The 18814-nt window shown below is 35.3% G+C and overlaps 2 protein-coding genes across 2 annotated transcripts; both read left to right on the top strand.

Moving 5' to 3' along the window:
* Positions 1–236: 236 nt before the first annotated feature.
* On the top strand, positions 237–9765 carry LOC142633479 (dihydropyrimidinase-like). The gene is made up of 13 exons (XM_075807718.1): positions 237–606; positions 1022–1186; positions 3200–3251; positions 3868–4137; positions 4244–4455; positions 5412–5532; positions 6045–6132; positions 6238–6316; positions 6630–6717; positions 6835–6875; positions 6980–7032; positions 7210–7366; positions 9356–9765. Exons 1-13 carry the CDS (start codon positions 523–525, stop codon positions 9545–9547), a joined length of 1602 nt encoding a protein of 533 aa, XP_075663833.1. The 5' UTR covers positions 237–522; the 3' UTR covers positions 9548–9765.
* A 2951-nt stretch (positions 9766–12716) lies between these two features.
* LOC142634749 (uncharacterized) lies at positions 12717–15687 on the top strand. The gene is made up of 5 exons (XM_075809015.1): positions 12717–13059; positions 13158–14143; positions 14318–14854; positions 15083–15268; positions 15322–15687. Exons 1-5 carry the CDS (start codon positions 12717–12719, stop codon positions 15685–15687), a joined length of 2418 nt encoding a protein of 805 aa, XP_075665130.1.
* The last annotated feature ends 3127 nt before the right edge of the window (positions 15688–18814 follow it).

The raw sequence follows: 18814 nt of genomic DNA, 5'->3' as shown, positions 1-18814 counted from the left end.
GCTGGCTCTGCCTACATGCTAGACTACTTCCTCCCTTGATGCAGACTTAAAACTTTCCTTGGATTTGGGTCATGGGTTAGAATGATTAGATGTTAGCTTCGTGGGTGTATGATGGCTATGTTATATGGGCTGTGATGTCTGCAGTTGACTGTGGGTATTGGGCCTTCAAGTTTTAATGTATAATATGCCCAAAAGAAGTAGTCTCTTTCAACAGTCTCATAATCAAGATAATGGTGAAAATTAGTAAATTCTGACAAAGCAAACAGATTTTCAAGAACGACATTGACAATCCGGGTCACAAAAATCCCCCCACATCCACATACAAACACAAACGTCATAATACCTTGGACATAAATTACTGAGATTTGAGAAGTATAAGGTTAAGGCCCTTAAAGTCAAATAGAGAATCTTTTATATGGATATGATCATATGATCATCTTCCTCTATATATACTCGTGTGATCCAAAAGTCATCCGGTTAATCTTGTAGAGAGCTGAGTCTCAATCTCACATTCAATTAGAAATGGAGTCCAGTTTCAAAACCCAACCACTCCTCCTCCTTCTCCTTCTTCTCTTCACCTTCTCTTCTTTTACTGAATCAAACCAGGTACTTTTTCTTCAACTCTCATCTCCATACTCAGTCTCATTTCAACTTTTCTTTTTCTTCTGCAAAAACAAACTTCTGGGTTGTTGAGAAAACCAGGGAACATAGAAGAAAAGATAAAACTTGGCCCCTCTTGATATTTATGGGAGCTTCTTTTTTTGGGTTGTGGTTTACTTGTTTTAGTTTCTTCAAAGTGAAGTTCTGCTGGAGTCAACTGTGCCTTTTGTCATAAAGAAATAAGGCTGAACATGTAACTCACTTATATTCATAATTCAATCAACAATTAGAAAACAGAAACAAAACTATGAATATTTTGTTCCATTTTTACTTTCTGGGTTTTTCTTTTTTAACCAAACTGGAGTATTATGTTAGTGTAATTTTTTTTTTTTTTTTGAAAAACAAAAAAAAAATGTTTCAGTTTTGTGATGCTGGGATTGGGCATGGTGAATCGGCATGTGGGGTTTCGTCTTCATCGTCGAAGATATTGATTAAAGGGGGAACTGTTGTGAATGCTCATGGAGAGGAGGTTGCTGATGTTTATGTGAAGGATGGGATCATTGTTGCTGTGAAGCCTAATATCAAGGTACTATCTTTTTTTTTTTATAAAAATGTTGTAGTTATGTAAATCTACTAAGTGCTTTGTTTTGAATTGGCATAAATTGTGTGTTGTATTGTTAATTGATGAGAGACTGGTGTTATCAATGGTGGGATTGGATCATATCATATTATATTGGTAAAGGACTCTTGAATATTGAATGGTGTTGGTTCTGTATGTTATATTGGACTTAGCCTCAGGGTCCTATGTTTAAGTCCTACGCTTATGTAATTTGGCATTAGAGGGGATAACAAAGATGTTGGCTGTATGGAATAAATAATATTGAGCTCTCCCGCTTACTTTTGGTCTGTTTTCCTGATGCATATATTTGTTGGCTGACAGACTAGAAAAAAGTCTAAGAATAAATGTCTTTTGGATGGTTAGTGAAATTGAGTTCAAAACCAGTTGGCGGACTTGAAGATAGTTTTTTCCCTTATTCAATTAAGAAACTTGGGTACTATAGAACTTACCTCACACTACACATAACCAAACTCTCTTAGGGAAACTCTTATAGTGGTTTGTAAAAGTGAGACATACACTTTGGAGGCATGTTGTGGGTTTGTAATGTGGGAAGAGCTGGATCGATGGATTGCCTTTATGGCAAGTTCTTGTAGGATATTCTTATGATGGTGTTAGGAGTGGCTAGGAAATCCATAAGATTCTTGTGTAAGATGTAGTTGATGGTAGGAAATTCCAATTTTGGCATGATTTTTGTATGGGGAGGCTTTACTTAAAGCAGCTTTTCTAGACATTTGAGCTAGAGTGGTAAAGGATAGCAAACTAAAGTATACAAGTGACTCCAATGGGGGCATTCCAGGGTGTTTTGTGTGTGTGTGTGTGTGTGTGTGGCTATGGAAGAGTATAATTGTGTTGACATTCCCTATAAGTGACTCTTTTTGCATGGATAGTTGTTTTCTGAAAGATTCTTATGATGGAGAATCTAGAAGAGTGTGTAATATGTAAGCACAATGGATAGAGGATGGATCATCTTTTGCTACATTGTTCTTTTATTATTTTTAAGGGAGATTTGGTCTCTACAATTTCATTTTCTAGGATCTCTTGGGTAACTCTGAGGGTGGTAATTGAGATGCTGGCTAATTTGGAAAAGATTCTTATGGTGGAGAATTTTGCTTATCAAAGACATTTCACTATAATTTGGTATTGCATTTAAGTGTAGCAAAGGGATGATAGTCGTATTCTGGTACATTGTTTTGTAGCTCGGACATGTGGTCTCATTATTTTCTGGAGCTTCTGGCTAATGTATTCTTGATGATGGTTTATATTCCAGCTAGTTGGAAATAGGGTTCAAACACATGAGGTTTCCAGCTAGTTGGAAATAGGGTTCAAATGCATGAGGTTTTGTGAAGTTTTAAGCTATACATTAATACTTTTGTGGTATCTTGGTGGTAGAAAAAAATAGTAATAACATGTTTGAGGGTGTTGAGCTCCTTTGGATATGCTCAAGCTCTTGTTTTGTCTTGGGCTGGATGGCTTCCTTGAATGTTTTCCGTCTCCCTTCTCTTAGAGTAACTAATGTTGAAAAAAGTGGATGATATATTTCATGCTATTGGCTATTTCAGCCAGCCATGCCAAGACATTTGAAAATAGCCCTTTAAGATCCACACTTTTGGTGTACTATACAATACTGAGTTCATTCTTATGAAAAAAAAAAAAAACGAAATAAATAATCTGTCATAGGGCACTGAGATACCAAAAGAAACAATTTCTAGCTCATTGTAGCTCTAGGCTACTGGCAGATTAAGATTTTAAGCTACTGTGCACTATCAACATATGCCTTTTCCATTCACAAATGTTTTTTTAGGCAATAATTACCCTGTTATAAATTTTCTTTCATGCATATATGCCCTCTTCTTGCCTAGTTGGTTGTTTACCTTTATGTTTCCTTTCATTTTTTTTTTGGTTAAATTTTATAAAACAATATTTTATTCTATGCTTTCTATTGTTTGATTTACGTCTGCCTTGTCTGATGGCCTTTTGCAGGTTGGTGATGATGTTACTGTGCTTGATGCCACTGGAAAATTTGTCATGCCAGGTTATTTTTTCATATTATAAAAAATTATTACAGGTTAGATCACTATAAGTGACTTCACTCTTTTGAGTATGGTGGGAGCATTTGGAACCTAAGTGTACTATTATGTAATACTTTTCAATGACATTTACAGTTTCAGAATACATCATACACTCTACAATCTAAATGGAAGAGATAGATTATTTCTTCTTTGTTGTATTTATTTTGAAGCTCATATATGAAATGGGATGGAAAATTTCATACTCAAAAGGCTTCCATATCCACAATGTCCCTTTTGCCATATCTTACGAAGTTGGATGAATAGTTTCTGGTCTTGCATGGCGTGCCACCATGGTGGGATCCATCAAGTTGAGTTGCCGTCTTTCTTGCATGTTGGCAATAGCTCGTATTTTTATTCTTCAGCCTGGCTGCACTCATCCTCTCAATGACAAGATTTATTATTAATAAACACAAGCTGTCAGTTGGGTTTTCAGTTCATTTTTTTTATTATTTATTTTTGATAGGTCTGTTCATTTTATCTGAGTTTAATAGCTTAGTTCTTTTCTGTTTCCAACACCAATTTGTAATTGCGTAGATCTGATCCTGATGTACTCTATGACTACATTTGTTACCTCAACAGGTGGAATTGATCCTCACACACACCTATCTTTTGAGTTTATGGGTACCGAGACAGTTGATGACTTCTTCAATGGTCAGGCTGCAGCCTTAGCTGGTGGAACAACAATGCACATTGACTTTGTTATTCCAGTTAGTGGGAGTTTAACAGCAGGTTTTGAAGCCTACGAAAAGAAAGCAAAGAAATCTTGCATGGATTATGGTTTCCATATGGCAATTACAAAATGGGATGAAGTTGTTTCAAAAGAAATGGAAATCATGGTTAAGGAGAAAGGTTAGTTTTCTTATATTTTCTGTTTGTACTGTCCAGATTTCTTCTTATTTGGACCTTTGCGAACGCTTCTTTGATTTTCTCTTTTCATGTATATGCCATCTTATAGGTATAAACTCTTTCAAGTTCTTCCTGGCCTACAAGGGGGCACTTATGATTAATGATGAGCTTCTATTAGAAGGGTTTAAGAAGTGCAAGTCCCTTGGTGCTTTGGCTATGGTCCATGCAGAAAATGGAGATGCAGTATATGAAGGACAGAAAAGAATGATAGAACTTGGTATTTTTGGTCCAGAGGGACATGCTCTTTCGAGACCTTCATTGGTAACTTTTAGAATTATGTATATATGTATGTATGAATGTATGTATGTTCTTATGTATGTATATGGTTGTTCCTTCAGACTATACCATTCTATATATCAATCATAGTTTGACCCTCTGCAAATTTGGTAGTCCTATGATGATGGACTATGATTACTGTTTGAATGGCCTCGTCTTTCATAAAGAGTATACATTCTGGTAACCCTAACGATTCAGTTATGTGCGCTCGAGCTTTGTAGGGACTTTACACTGTTTCACCAATAACTTTAATGCATTAGGAGGACAATTAATTATAAATTAGTGAGGAGCATACGATACATGTGGTTGTGCCACATGCTGTAGACAACATCAAAATGTGGGAAGGAAATTATCTAATAGAGGATAGTGAGTGAAAACAACCCTGATTTTAAATTAAGGGAAGATCGCCTTTATGTTTTTCGTTTGGAAACATTGAACAAGCATTCTATTTGGAAGTGGTTAGTGAGTATTTCTTGGTGAAGGTGGTGATCAAGTTCAGGTTGAGAGTTGGATCTTGATATTCCTGATTTCATATTCAAGACCTAGTTAGGAGAGATCAGTGAAGGCTGAGATGTCTGATGGTAAGGTACCAATGATTCTCCAAGATGAAACCAGTGCATCTAGATTCATCTTTGAAGTGAATCTGCTCTATGTTCCTGTATTCTCATTCAAGACACGGCTGGGACTGTGTTGCAACTGTGTCCCAGCCTTCTCTTGACCATGGCAAAAATGAAAAAAAATTGTTTTTGCCAGACACTCCATGGACACGTACACACTGGGCTTTTCCCTCTGTCTGTGATTCCTACATATATTGTGGTCAGACTAATGAATAAAGCGGTTGATCTGTTCTATTTATCATGGTTGTTTCCTTAAAAATTAATTCCATGAATATCTTTGGAGAATCCTCCTTGTATGATTTGACTATAATAATACCTGTACAGCTGGAAGGAGAGGCAACTGCTCGAGCAATTCGTTTGGCAGGTTTTGTGAATACTCCTCTCTATGTAGTTCATGTAATGAGCATTGATGCTATGGAAGAAATAGCTACAGCTCGGAGAAAAGGTCTTTCTAATCTTACAAATTCTGTTTGATTTAATAAAGTTTATTTGATGGCAGCATTAATCTACAATTATGGAGAATCATTTTATTAATAGTAAAAGTTGCATCTTTACATTTGAAATTGGGCTTTCACTTCTTTTGGGGGAACATTATTCGCAAACTTCCTTAACAAAATATTAATCTAAGACATGAAAATGATTTTCATAGGATGTGGCCATAAGTTTAAAATGGTTTTCATATGGATCTAAAGTTTATGAACTAGACACACAGACACTGATATAGACACACACTCAAACACCCAATAAATGTACGTGGGTGATTAAGATCCCAAGACTTTTATTTTCCCCCATCCTAGCTGATTGATTTGGTTTAAATGTCATCTTCAAGTCGTTGGCCTTCAGTTCTAGAACTCATGTATGCTGATCTCCAGATTTTTTTAAAATTTTAAATTTTAAAATTTTTTTCTAGATGATTTTTTGTTTAAGGAAGATAAAGAACTCGTCTTTAAATTGCAGGGCAGAGGGTTATTGGAGAACCAGTAGTTTCTGGGTTAGCCCTTGATGGATCTGGGGTTTGGGATCCTGACTTCGTCACTGCAGCAAAGTAAGATCCTGCATTACTTTTCATTTTTCATTTTTATTTATTTGTATCTTTATATTTAGATATATTCTGTCAACTTTTACAAATAGTATCATCTTCATGTTTCAGGTTTGTCATGAGTCCCCCTATTAGGGCCTCTGGACATGATAAGGCCCTTCAAGCTGCCCTTTCAACCGGAATTCTGCAGGTTCCTACCTCATCATTAGAGAAGATAGTGCAATCATAACAGCTGGGACCTTAAAGACACAAGAAAAAAATTATGTTTATTGATAAGTGAAAAAAAAACATTGGTGTTCTTATTATCCGTGACATGAATTTAATAAACAATTGTCTATACAAGTACTCTCCAGCATTTTAGCTTATAACTATGTGCTAGCAAACTATATAACCTTAAATTCAGAATATTTTCTTTTGACTGATTGCCTACAACATGACCTTTAATATATTGGTTTTATGGAGATCTTTGAACTTGTTTCTCAGGAAACTTATGCATTTTGCAGCTTGTAGGAACCGATCATTGTTCCTTTAATTCTACACAGAAAGCTCTAGGGATTGATGATTTCCGAAATATTCCTAATGGTGTTAATGGTAGTCACAAGTTTTAGTCCCTGCTATTTCTGAAATGACATTGTTCTGACTAATTATTTCGGGCCAATACTGTATTACACTTTCTAATACTTCTCTGTGGCAATTGGTAATCTTTAGGTATTGAGGAGAGAATGCATTTGGTATGGGATATAATGGTGGTAAGCTGCAATGGATTTCTTGCTCATTCCTTCAAAATAATCAGCTTGAATTAGAATCTATCCTAGAAATTGCTCCTTTTTCTCAGATTTATGCATTCATGCAGGAATCTGGCCAAATTTCTGTCACTGATTATGTTAGGATAACAAGCACAGAATGGTATGCTATTACTCTGACTATTTTGGTAATGTAAAAAACTAAATGAGAATCTTGTAAAAAATAAGAAGTAAAATAATAACTGAATGAGAAAGTGTGGGATTATGCGTTTTATGATCTGATCCCCACTAAGCTGTCTGACATATGTTGAAGTTATCTCACCATCAGCAATTATTTCAGTGCTAGAATCTTCAATATATATCCAAGAAAAGGAGCGATTCTTCCTGGATCTGATGCGGATATAATCATATTCAACCCAAACTCAAGCTTTGAAATAACTGCGAAGTCCCACCACTCCAGATCAGATACAAACGTTTTTGAGGGAAGGAGAGGAAAGGTAATGTTTGTATCAATAATGTAGTTAATCTGTTGATTACCAATGCATTATAAAATAGGCTAGCCATTATAATGTGAGAAGGATATAATATCAATTATATCATATTTTGTTTGCACCTATCATTTGCAGAGACAGCAACTCACAAAAATTCACACACAAGTAAACAGCCATATGTGTTTTGTAACTTGATAATATTGAACATGTCTTATTACATTTTGAAATATATTTTTGTGTGCAAAAGAAGAATAAATGATTAACAGTCATGAAAGTAATAATTGTGTAAAGTTTTTGTTTATAGGTAAGAATAACTTTATTGAAAAGAGATTACTTTATGAAGAAAAACATAAAGTAGCCTAAAGAATTACAATTGAAAAATATTTCTTTAAATTTATGAATGGAAGTAATAATTGTGTGAAGTTACTTGACAAAACACATAACACACTAATAATTTTGTTGAACTATGTGTTAGAGTATTGGTTAAATGATTAAATTAACTAGTTCCTATTGTTTAAACTTGGAAAATCAGTAATTTATCAATGTATTAGAGACGGTAGTCTTGCGTTTGAACTTTGGCTTTGCTCTTCCTACCATCTAAAAAGTTAAAAATCCCACGGGTTAGGCCCCACTTAATAAGGGGGGAGTCTGGGCTCACACATGAAAGGGAGTGTAAGAATATTAGTTAAATGATTAAATTCACCACTTTCTAACAGTTTAAGCTTTTAGAACAATTGGTAATTTATCACTATGAAACAAATGTTGCTCTGAAATTCCTGAGTTTATGAATGAGTGCCGGGTACCTTTGGACATGATGTCACATCAAAGTTTCAATTTTTGAATCATCCTTCAATAATAGGTGTGCGCTTACAAGGCAAGGCCTGTGAGCTATAATTTGTGGACAAGGACACAATTTTTTTGTCATGGACATGGTAACTTTCAACAAAATAGATAGAGGGATAGGGCTATATATATGTGTGTGTGTGTGTGTGTCTTGATGACTTAATAATAGTAGGCTTATAATTTAATGCCTGTTTAAGTGTTTGTTTGTATGCAAAAAAAGAAAAAAAAAATTCCATGTCCTAAAACGCTTGAGAAAATAAAAGCTCTATAGCTTTCTTAGAAAACAAATGAGGAACACCCTTTTATATCTGCATTTATACATTGCGGAAATGAAGGTGAAATCTTCTGTAAGTGTCAAATGGAATATCTGGCAGAGAATGGACATGGGTTTCATTCCTCAGGTGCATAACATGCCAATTTTCATATAGTATAAAGCATAGCTAGTGATATCTAACCCTATATTTATAACTATCTGTCGATATAGTTCATATAACATCCTCTACTATTTTTAAGATGTTGCTTGTTCTCGAGATGCTTTCATTAGATGGCTCATGGCTGTATTAATGTACAGATCGTGTTTCTGAAACCTTTGCAAGTAATCTTACCATCTGATTCTTTGCTAAAAAATGTCCCATTGGATAAGAAAAATGGCTTCTAGAAAGAATAGATGAATGTAATTTTGGTTAAGCTTAGTTGATTGATGTTTCTAGATTCATATTTCAGTATTTTTCATTGATACTGATGTAATCTTTGCTTTTTGGTGGTTTATAAGCATATCCATTCGTCTTTTGTTTTTACTTCATATTGCAGAAACATGAACCCAAAGCCATGATATTGCAATGTTCAACAAAAAGCTATCATAAATGAAATTAAAGTTTAAGAAACTCAATCTAGTTTTTAGTCTTGTCATCCATAATCTTTAACTACAAACTTTGTTATTAGTTCTTATAGACCATCTTTTCCTCGCATAATTCTATATTTTGCTCCCCCATCATAAACCTTGCTCTGGTCACAATTAACCTGTCCGTATTTGCTTGAATTTGTAATTTTTTGAGTCCTCTCTCTCTCTCTCTCTCCCTGTGAGAGCATGCACTCTCCTAAACTTTGTCATTTTATGTAAGGTTTTTATAAGTTCACATTTTGTTCTCTTAGGGAAAGGTTGAAGTGACAATTGCTGGAGGAAGAATTGTTTGGGAAAATGATGAGCTGAAGGTTGTTCCTGGTTCTGGAAAGTATGTAGAAATGCCACCTTTCACTTATCTATTTAATGGAATTGACAAGGCAGATGCTGAGTACCTGTCTTCACTCCGAGCTCCAGTAAAGCGATTTAAATCCACAGATTAAGTTGCACTTCTATCATTTTTATAGTCTTTTTTACTTTCTTATCACCTAGAGGGTAAAGAATGCATGATGCTCAAGTATATATGGCCTTGAGTTTGTGTAAAAGAAAAATAAATGAGAACATGCTACTAGCATCACCTCACTGGGTGAAATGTATGTGAAATATATATTTTGCATGTACATTGAATGGAACTCTAATATCACTGTTTCTAATTTTGTTATTTTCTGATTTCATTTCTTTATTTTGCTGCATCTGAAGAACTTCTCTTGCATATGTATCACACTTAAATCAAATAGTAAATAGCATATCTAGCACACTTAGATTACAGAATTTTTAGAAAGATAAATTAAATCAAAGAGAGAAAATTAAATCAAATAGTACATGCAATCTTGAGATTGTATTGGTCAACATTCCTTTGGTCAACGAACGTTGACAAATTCAAGCTTAAGAGAACTTTTGCTACCTAATCAAGAAGAATTGTTTATCCAACTAAGATTTATAAATAACATTATAACAAAGTCATATACAACATTGAGCAAAAAAATAAGAAACAAATTCAGATACAACAAATCATAGTGACAAGATGATATTGAGTAGGAAATTGGACTAATCAAGGCAATTTTACGAAACTAGTTAGCTAAATATACTCTTGTCATGCTTTATAATTTACATATTCTTGTTTCTAGCACGTTATTCACATCCTAAAAATGTTACTAGCATGTTATACAAGATAAGGAATAAAATAAACAGCATATAAATTAAAGAACAATAAAAAAAAAAATCCAGGCTTCTTGGAGAGATTACGTATGCATGACTAAAGCTATGTATGCAAGGATGAACATGCATGCACATCATGAGGCAGAAACCCTATAAGTCTACAAATATTAACCTAACCTAAGCAGCATTAAGCTAACTATTGTCGAAAGGGGCATCGCATTTTGCAATGCAAGTCCAAAGGATTCCTCCATATTTAGCTCAACAACCATATTTGGCAATTTCCAATCAAATGAATGCACTAATGTGCGAAGAATGTACTCAACTAGCACGATCCCCTTCCTAGTCCTATAAAAAATGGAATTAATTCTAAACCATTTCCTCTTGGCTCAATTTTTACATTTTCCCACTCTGAAACCTTTTAGATGTGAAATCCAATGGGTTTTCCCACGCATTAGGGTTACATCTTATTGAACATATGTTCACACTGAGCCTAGTGTTCTTTTGAATGTAATACTCATTCACTTCACATTCTTCAGTTGAGATTCTAGCATAGTGTTCTTGTTATTTCAACTTTTAACTATTCAATATAAAGTAATGATATTTTTATTTCTGTCATGTTAACAGATGTTCTTAGGACAATTGTTAATAAACTATAATAAATTAATTTTGACACTATTTTTATGAAAAATATAAAAAACTAACAACATTTATTGTTTTATCATTCTCCTAATAAAATGTTTTCAAAAATAATAAATTTAAATAATAAATTTTCAGGTTTTATTGGAAAGGAATAGCCATGTATTGGGTTTGGGTTTAGGTAGGGTATATCCTAACCCGACTCAAAATTTTTTCCATGGATATCCATCTCTAAAACCCAATAAATTGTAAATACACATACTAGATTCCTTTTGGAATTTTTACACGTGGATATTCAAACTTAGACCCGCCTGACCCCCTTACTTTATCTTTAAAAGTAAACTAGTAAACTATGTGTCTTTGTTTTGTTTTTTTTTTTTTTATATATATTTTACTATGTATGTCTTTGTTTTGTTTTGTTTTTTTTTTTTTTAAATATTTGAGCATGTGTAGATTTGTTTTTTTTTTTCACTCTGATTGTGTATGTTCAAAGAGCTTTTCAATCACAAACAATTTGAAAATTTTGAACCAATTAAAGCACAAGATCCATGCTCAAACAAAGCATATAAAGGGAATAAATAACAAATATGTGCTGGGCTTTCCTCACGTGTAAGTTTATATTTAAGAATAAGCCTAGATGGTCACAACTTTTTTTTTTTTGAGAAGATGGTCACAACACAATTGATAACAAATATTACAACAGTAAATAATTGAAATTATCAGTACTATATATAAAAATGGCAGTATATATCTACAATTAATCCACCCAGGCTTCTTCTTCTTCTTCTCTCTCTTTGCCTCCTTTTGCAATTAACATTTTTTCAAGGGCAAATTACAACTTACCCACTTGTGATTTAACTGAAATTTAAGTTACCTACCTGTGGTTTAAAATTTGACATTTTACCTACTAAAGGTTTGACCAAAATTTAAGTTGCCTACCTATAATTTGAAATTCCATAATGAAAGTGTTCTAATGGATAGTTTTTTATCCTATTTAATCTTGTATTTTTATGTTTATTGTGTTTTTGGAGAAGAGAGACATAAAAGTGGAGCAGAATTACATATTTAGCTCTATTTTTAACAGATGTGGGTTATAGAAATCTAACTGAGCTAACTTTAGATGGGTAAAATGTCAAATTTCAAACTACAGATAGGCAACTTAAATTTCGACTAAACCATAAGTGGGTAAATTATAATTTGCCATTTTTTCAACTTTTACTCTATCAAACCTAGGCTATAAACAAGCTAAGCCGAGTATATAAGATTCAAATTTTTTTGTTTAGTTTTATTTCGAACGTGAGCCAAGAATTAAAAGTAGCAAATGGGTCTTTGTCCCAGCTTAGATTCTCTAGAAAGAGTGGTATTAGTTGAGAATTCACAATGTTGGTCACATGTAATTCATCACCTAACCACATGCGTTGGCTGCTATAACATCATTAAAAACGGATTGAGACCAAAAATTCCCTTTAAATGGCTGTGATAAAAAATTAGGAATATTACTTTCAATATCAGCCATTGAATCAAAGAAAGTTTAAACAGTAAAAAAAATAGTTAAAAATTAGAAGAGGTAAATGATGAGAAAGTTGAAATTTTTTGTAAAGGATTTAGGGGGTACTGCATTCCACCAGATCCAAATCCATTAATAACACCACCTATATGTTTAATGCGACAAGGTATCACTTTATATCACATATATAACCTAATCCTAGTACTATTGTACGTATATAGTTCCTTCTTAGAGAACTTTGCTGCATTATCCTCTTTTTCATCACACGCTATTCCATTCGTCACTCCTCAAAAACCATTCTAGTAAACGCGATGGTATATCCTGCACCCGGCATATATGCCGGGTGTCTCACACAGGGGCGGGCTGCCGGGTGTCTCACACAGGGGCGGGCCCCACACACTGTGGGGCCCGCCCCTGTGTCTCACACCCGGCATATATGCCGGGTACAAGATATAAAAATTGCTAGTAAACTCCCACCTATTATAAAAAACCGTTTCCTTTCCTCTAGACCGACAGAAGTGGATGAAGTGTCTTCGTTTATAAAATCAGTCGTTACCGACGATATAAATAAGTCTCTGATCAGTTCCTTTTCTCGTGCGGAAATTGAATGTGCTCTAAACCAAATGGCCCCCCTTAAAGCTCCTAGCCCTGATGGTATGCCCCCATTTTTTTCCAGAAGTTTTGGAGCAATATTGGCGACGATGTGGTCCGTGCAGTGCTATCTTGCCTTAATTCTGGCAGCTTGTTTCCAGGTTTGAACCACACCTTCATCTCTCTTATTCCTAAAGTTAAAAACCCAGAGTACATTACTGAATTCCGCCCCATTGCGCTATGTAACATTTTATATAAATTGATATCTAAAGTGTTAGCAAACAAGCCGAAAAAAGTACTTCCTCATATCATCTCAAATTCTCAGAGTGCCTTTCAATCAAATAAGGTAATTTCAAACAATATTTTGGTGGCCTTTGAAACTCTCCACCATATGAAGCGAAAGAAAGGGGGTAAAGTGGGGCATCTAGCTCTAAAACTGGATATTAGTAAAGCTTACGACAGGCTGGAATGGGTGTTTCTTAAAAAGGTAATGGAGAGGATGGGGTTTCATAGTAGGTGGATTGGTTGGATAATGGAGTGTATTCAGTTAGTGACTTACTCGGTATTGGTAAATGGTGAGCCCTCGGAAACCATTATCCCAACTAGGGGTATTCGTCAAGGGGATCCCCTCTCCCCCTATCTCTTCCTCCTCTGCTCGGAATGTTTAAATGGTCTCATCGAGCAGGCTGTGGCAGCCAAGTCTCTTGAGGGCTTCTCTCTCTGCAAATATGGGCCAAAAATTTCCCATCTTTTATTTGCCGATGATAGCTTTCTTTTTTGCCGAGCTAGGGTGGAAGATGTGTCAACAATTCTTGAGATTCTTGGGAAATATAAGGAAGCTTCGGGGCAGAAATTAAATTCAGAGAAAACCACTATCTTCTTTGGTGGTGATGTGACTGATTTAGCGAGGCTACAAGGGCAAAGTCTGTTGGGGGTTCCTGAAATTAGGGAGTACGAGAAGTATTTGGGGTTGTCGGTAGTTGTGGGGAGACATAAAAAAACAAGTTTTAACTATATTAAAGATCGAGTTTGGGGCAAACTTCAAGGGTGGAAGGAAAAACTCATTTCCCAAGCCAGGAAGGAAGTTTTATTAAAAGCCGTTGTTCAAGCCATCTCGACCTTCGCCATGAGTTGTTTTCGTCTCCCGGTTGGTCTCTGTTAAGACATTGAGATGATTGTTCGTAGGTTTTGGTGGGGTCAATGGGGGGACCGCCGGAAAATCCATTGGAATAAGTGGGAGGTACTTTGCAAACCTAAGGAGGATGGTGGCATGGGTTTTAAAGACCTGTGTAAGTTTAATGAGGCCTTACTTTCTAAACAGGTGTGGAGGCTGGTTCATGAGGAACACTCCCTGTTCTATAAGGTGTTTAAAGCTAAGTATTTCCCTCATGGTTCCATTTTTGAAGCCAAGGTATCTTTTGGTTCTTTTGCCTGGCAAAGCATCTTGAAATCTCGGCATTTAATTGAAATGGGTGCTCGTTGGAGAGTTGGTGATGGGCAGCATGTCAGAATTTTTACTGATAAATGGCTCCTAAACGGGGAGGGAGTTTTATCTTCTTCCTCGGGTGAGCTTCATCCGGAGGCTACTGTTTCTAAGCTTATTAATCGGACCTCGGGGTGGTGGAATGTGCAGTTGATTGATCGTTGTTTCCATCCCCCGGATGCTGCGCGGATAAAAGCCCTTCCTCTCTGCTCATTTTCTCAGTCCGATGTGGTGATTTGGTCTCTTGAGAAATCCGGCAAGTACTCTGTTAAATCGGGTTTCTGCCTGTTATGTGAGAGCTGGGATTCCGTTGAGAATTTGCCTCAAGCCAGCACTGATGATAGAGTTTTTTGGAAAAAGCTTTGGAGAATTCAGGTCCCAAGAAAAATTAAACATTTTCTTTGACGGGCTTGCACGAACTCTCTAGCTACTAAAGAAAATTTGGTGAAAAGAAAAATTTTGTTAGATGCGGCCTGTTCGCGCTGCCTAAGTGTTCATGAAAATACTCTTCACTTCCTGTGGAGTTGCAGTGGTCTCAAGGAGGTTTGGGTGAAAGATTTTGGCTGGATTTTTAAGTTTGGTGTGGCCTTTACCTCCTTTAAGGAGTTGGTAAATCTGGTTTTCACCAGGTTTGAGCAGGTTCCCCTGTTTGCTACGATTGCTTGGTCTGTTTGGTTTCACAGAAACAAGATCAGACTTGGTGAAATTGCTAGGTCGTTGGGTCAAATTGTGGGTTATGCGCAGGATTACTTGCATGATTTCAAATCCCTGAAGAGATGCACTCCCACGGTCTGTACTCCAGCCCTAAGGTCTAGAGTCCACCTACCTGTAATGTATGGAAGATAAACTTCGACGAGGCTATGTATAGTGAATCTGAAGATGCTGGGGTCGGGGTGGTAGTTCGAAACTCCTTTGGCGAGGTAAAGGCAGCTTTGGCAAAGAAAATCAGAAAGCCACCATCAGTGGATGTTCTGGAATTGTTGGCAGCTAGACGCGCTGCTCTTTTCTCTGAAGAACTTGGTCTTGACAGGGTGAATTTTGAAGGAGATTTAGAACAGGTTATGAAGGCCCTTCAATGGGGTGGTTGGGACTTCGCTCCGAGTGGTCATCTTATCCGCGATATCCTTTGTATTGTAAACTCCTTTGTGAGTACTTCTTTCTCTCATGTCTGTAGGCAGGGCAATACTGTTGCTCATGCTCTGGCCTAGAGAGCTAGATATTGTTCCCCTATCTCAGTTTAGTTGGATTCCTATCCATCGGATATTGTATCCTTTGTTTTGGCTGACTTTTGGCCTTGATTTATAAAGTTGCCGGTCTCTTTCTTTCTCAAAAAAAAAAAAAAAAAAAAATTATAGGTGAACTTCCACTTCTAGGGACAATGCCTCTTATAGCCTTCACTAAAATGGCAAAGCAATATGGACTAGGTTGCACTGACACGCCATTTTTGGCGACGTGTCGGTGTTGGACATTGAAACTAGTACAACTCCTCGGACTCTGGTGTCCGAGCAGTGTCTTTTTTTTTTGGCTTCTCCGACACGGCACTGACACGCCAGCAGAACCAAAAAGAAATAAAAATCACAAACCTCTGTTGGCATCTTAAGCTCTCAACCCATCCTCCCTCTGACCTCTGCCCGCTGCCGCTGCCGCTGCCGCTGCCTTCTGTCCCTCGTTGGAGCTAGATTGGGCCGATCGACGAGCTCCATAGACGTCGACACCTTAACCTGTCCCTTCCGATCTCTCTGTCTCTCTCAGTGTGGATTGTCCGACCTCTTCTCCTCTCTCTCTTTGTTTGTTTGTTTGTTTTTTTTTTTTTCAGATATTTTGGTGAATGGGTGTACTGTGTTACTTTAATATAAGTTATAACGTGTTGTTTTGTTTTTTTTTTAAACCCCACTCACATTGTCACAGTGTCACTGACATTGAGTTATACTTTTTTAAGTTTGGTTTCCTTTTATATTTTTAGTTTGACATTGAATGTAGAACATTTAAATTCTTGGTTTGTACTCTAAACATTTTTTGTGTATTATTGCACTACTTTGCGGTTAGTTTACTTATTTGTAGTTCTTATATAATTTAAATTCTAAATATAAACATATTTTATGCCAAAATATTAAAAAATAGGCCTAAATGTAAATTTAATTAATTATTTAATTGCTATGTCCACGCCGTGTCGTGTCCTTATTTTTCAAAAATTGCCGTATCGTTGTATCTATGTCTGTGTCGTGTCCGTGTCCGTGCATCATAGAATATGGACCTGTCATGTACCTATATAAAAATGGGCACTTGTGACATGCCCGTACGTGGCATCTACACCAGATGCAGCTAGCTTGAGCATTTCTCAAGCCCTACACATGAATTTCTCTAACAGACCCCCAAATGCTGGTGCAACCCATTTAGCCTATATTGCCCAAGACATGATTTTTGCACATTATGGACCAAGGTGGAAGTTGCTTAGAAAATTAAGCAACTTACACATGCTTATAAGCAGTGAGGTGAAGAGTAGCACTAGGTTTGCTATATCAGCACTGAGGTGAAGAGTAGCAATAGAGTCTGGATACCAATTTATATATGAGGGAGCATATTCTCTTTATTTGATAGGAATTATAAAAAAATGCGGTAGCCATTTTTTAAGTCTTCAAATGAGAGATGACCCACCTGTACGTGTTGTAATAGAAGTGACGAAGGAGTCATATTTGTACCAAGGCCAGCCAATAGGAAGGAATGCTTATGATGCTCTTCATTAAACAAGGTTTTCCAATTCTAGAATTGGAAAACCTTATCTTTAATCTTCGCTGTTTCGGTTAGTTTTATTGTTATCATTGTATTTTTTATATTTAAAAGATCATTTGATATATTGAAAACATTAAAATTTTGGATTAATAAAAAAAAAAATTCTATGTTTTTATAGAAACAGATCCAATATGGAGTAGAAGATAAAAGTATTATAGCTCCACTATTAGAATTAAAAGCATGATTAAAAAACGGAAAAGAGTAGTGGATCTAGTGATAGCCCTAGACTCTATGCTCATCTCTTTATAACTTTTATACTAAAAGAGTCATTGCCCCAGAACACAAAACCTCATGAAACTACTTCTTTCCCATAATCCCATATGATATTACTTGCTTGGTTATCCCTAGCCACTGCCGCAATAGAGGCGGCAATTCCACCAAGAGTAGTGCTCATTTCAAGCTTCTTTCTTATTTTTGCACCAATTAATATCACCCTTTCAGCATCTTCTCGTCACTGCTTTATCAATTAGCAGCCATGCAGTGACATCCTGCTCAAACAATATTTTTTTGAGTTACAATTTTCCAATCACACTGTAAACTTTAAGATAAAACGTTGGAATGTAATTAACTTAAATGTGGATTTTCTAACCTTTTAATATGAAATGAGAGATAAAAAGAATATAGGGCTTGAAATAGTAACTAAGAATTTAATAATTTCATATATATATATATATATATATATATATATATATATATGAAGAATATATAATCTACTACCAATTTTAATAAAAAAAACACATACAAAGAAAGTATGTATAATTATGATTATAATACTTAAATAAAATCATGAATAAATATCTTAACTAATTTCTTTTATTAATTACATATATTTATAAAATTTGTAATATTCATCTACCATTTTAAAATTTAGTAAAGTAAATTTACTACAGATTTACTATAGTAATAAAGTCTATTTTTGAAAAATATAAAAAATTTAATTATTATATTATTAAAGTAATACTAATTATTACCATGTGATTTTGTACAAAATAATGATATTAACATACTATAAATTATACATTATTGTATGGGGCAAAAATCCAAGGCCCAAAAAGGTGATTGGGCTTGGTTCAAGGCTCATTACAACTAATTTATAGAGATGAGTCTTCGGGCCAACATGATGAATCTTAAATGACAGATCTTGAACAAAGAAAAAATAAAAGAAAAAAAGAAAAAAAGATATTGGGATAAAAAGTAAGGTCTAAATAATATATGTATTTGATAATTTGATTTATGTTCCTCGGAATGGCCGATGAACCTTTTACACTTGGTAGGATGTAGGGATAAGTATTCTCTTTGATTCTTTAAGGATCTGATCCCTGTTCATAGGAGTTTTCCTCTCTTTTATAGTGCTTCAGATCTAATCCTGTTCCTCAACAGGCAGGGCCGGCCCAAGATAATTTGAGGTTTAAGGTGAAAATTATAAAGGGGCTTTTTACATCTAAATATCACTTAAATATTACAGTTTTTAGTTTATTTTTTATTATATTTTTTTTTATTTCAAATTTATTACGAATTCATACTTATTAATATGGATAATTCATC

This window comes from Castanea sativa, chromosome 5 (genome assembly GCF_040712315.1).
Source record: "Castanea sativa cultivar Marrone di Chiusa Pesio chromosome 5, ASM4071231v1".
NCBI lineage: Eukaryota > Viridiplantae > Streptophyta > Magnoliopsida > Fagales > Fagaceae > Castanea > Castanea sativa.
This window is presented reverse-complemented; position numbering and strand designations above follow the sequence as displayed.

Coding starts and splice junctions, on each gene's coding strand:
- LOC142633479 (XM_075807718.1), top strand. CDS start 523: ATGGAGTCCAGTTTCAAAACCCAACCACTCCTCCTCCTTCTCCTTCTT. Junction 3,252..3,867: donor TGGAAAATTTGTCATGCCAG/GTTATTTTTTCA, acceptor TTACCTCAACAG/GTGGAATTGATCCTCACACA. Junction 4,456..5,411: donor CTCTTTCGAGACCTTCATTG/GTAACTTTTAGA, acceptor ATACCTGTACAG/CTGGAAGGAGAGGCAACTGC.
- LOC142634749 (XM_075809015.1), top strand. CDS start 12,717: ATGGTATATCCTGCACCCGGCATATATGCCGGGTGTCTCACACAGGGG. Junction 13,060..13,157: donor TAAAGCTCCTAGCCCTGATG/GTATGCCCCCAT, acceptor GCTTGTTTCCAG/GTTTGAACCACACCTTCATC. Junction 15,269..15,321: donor TGAAGAGATGCACTCCCACG/GTCTGTACTCCA, acceptor AATGTATGGAAG/ATAAACTTCGACGAGGCTAT.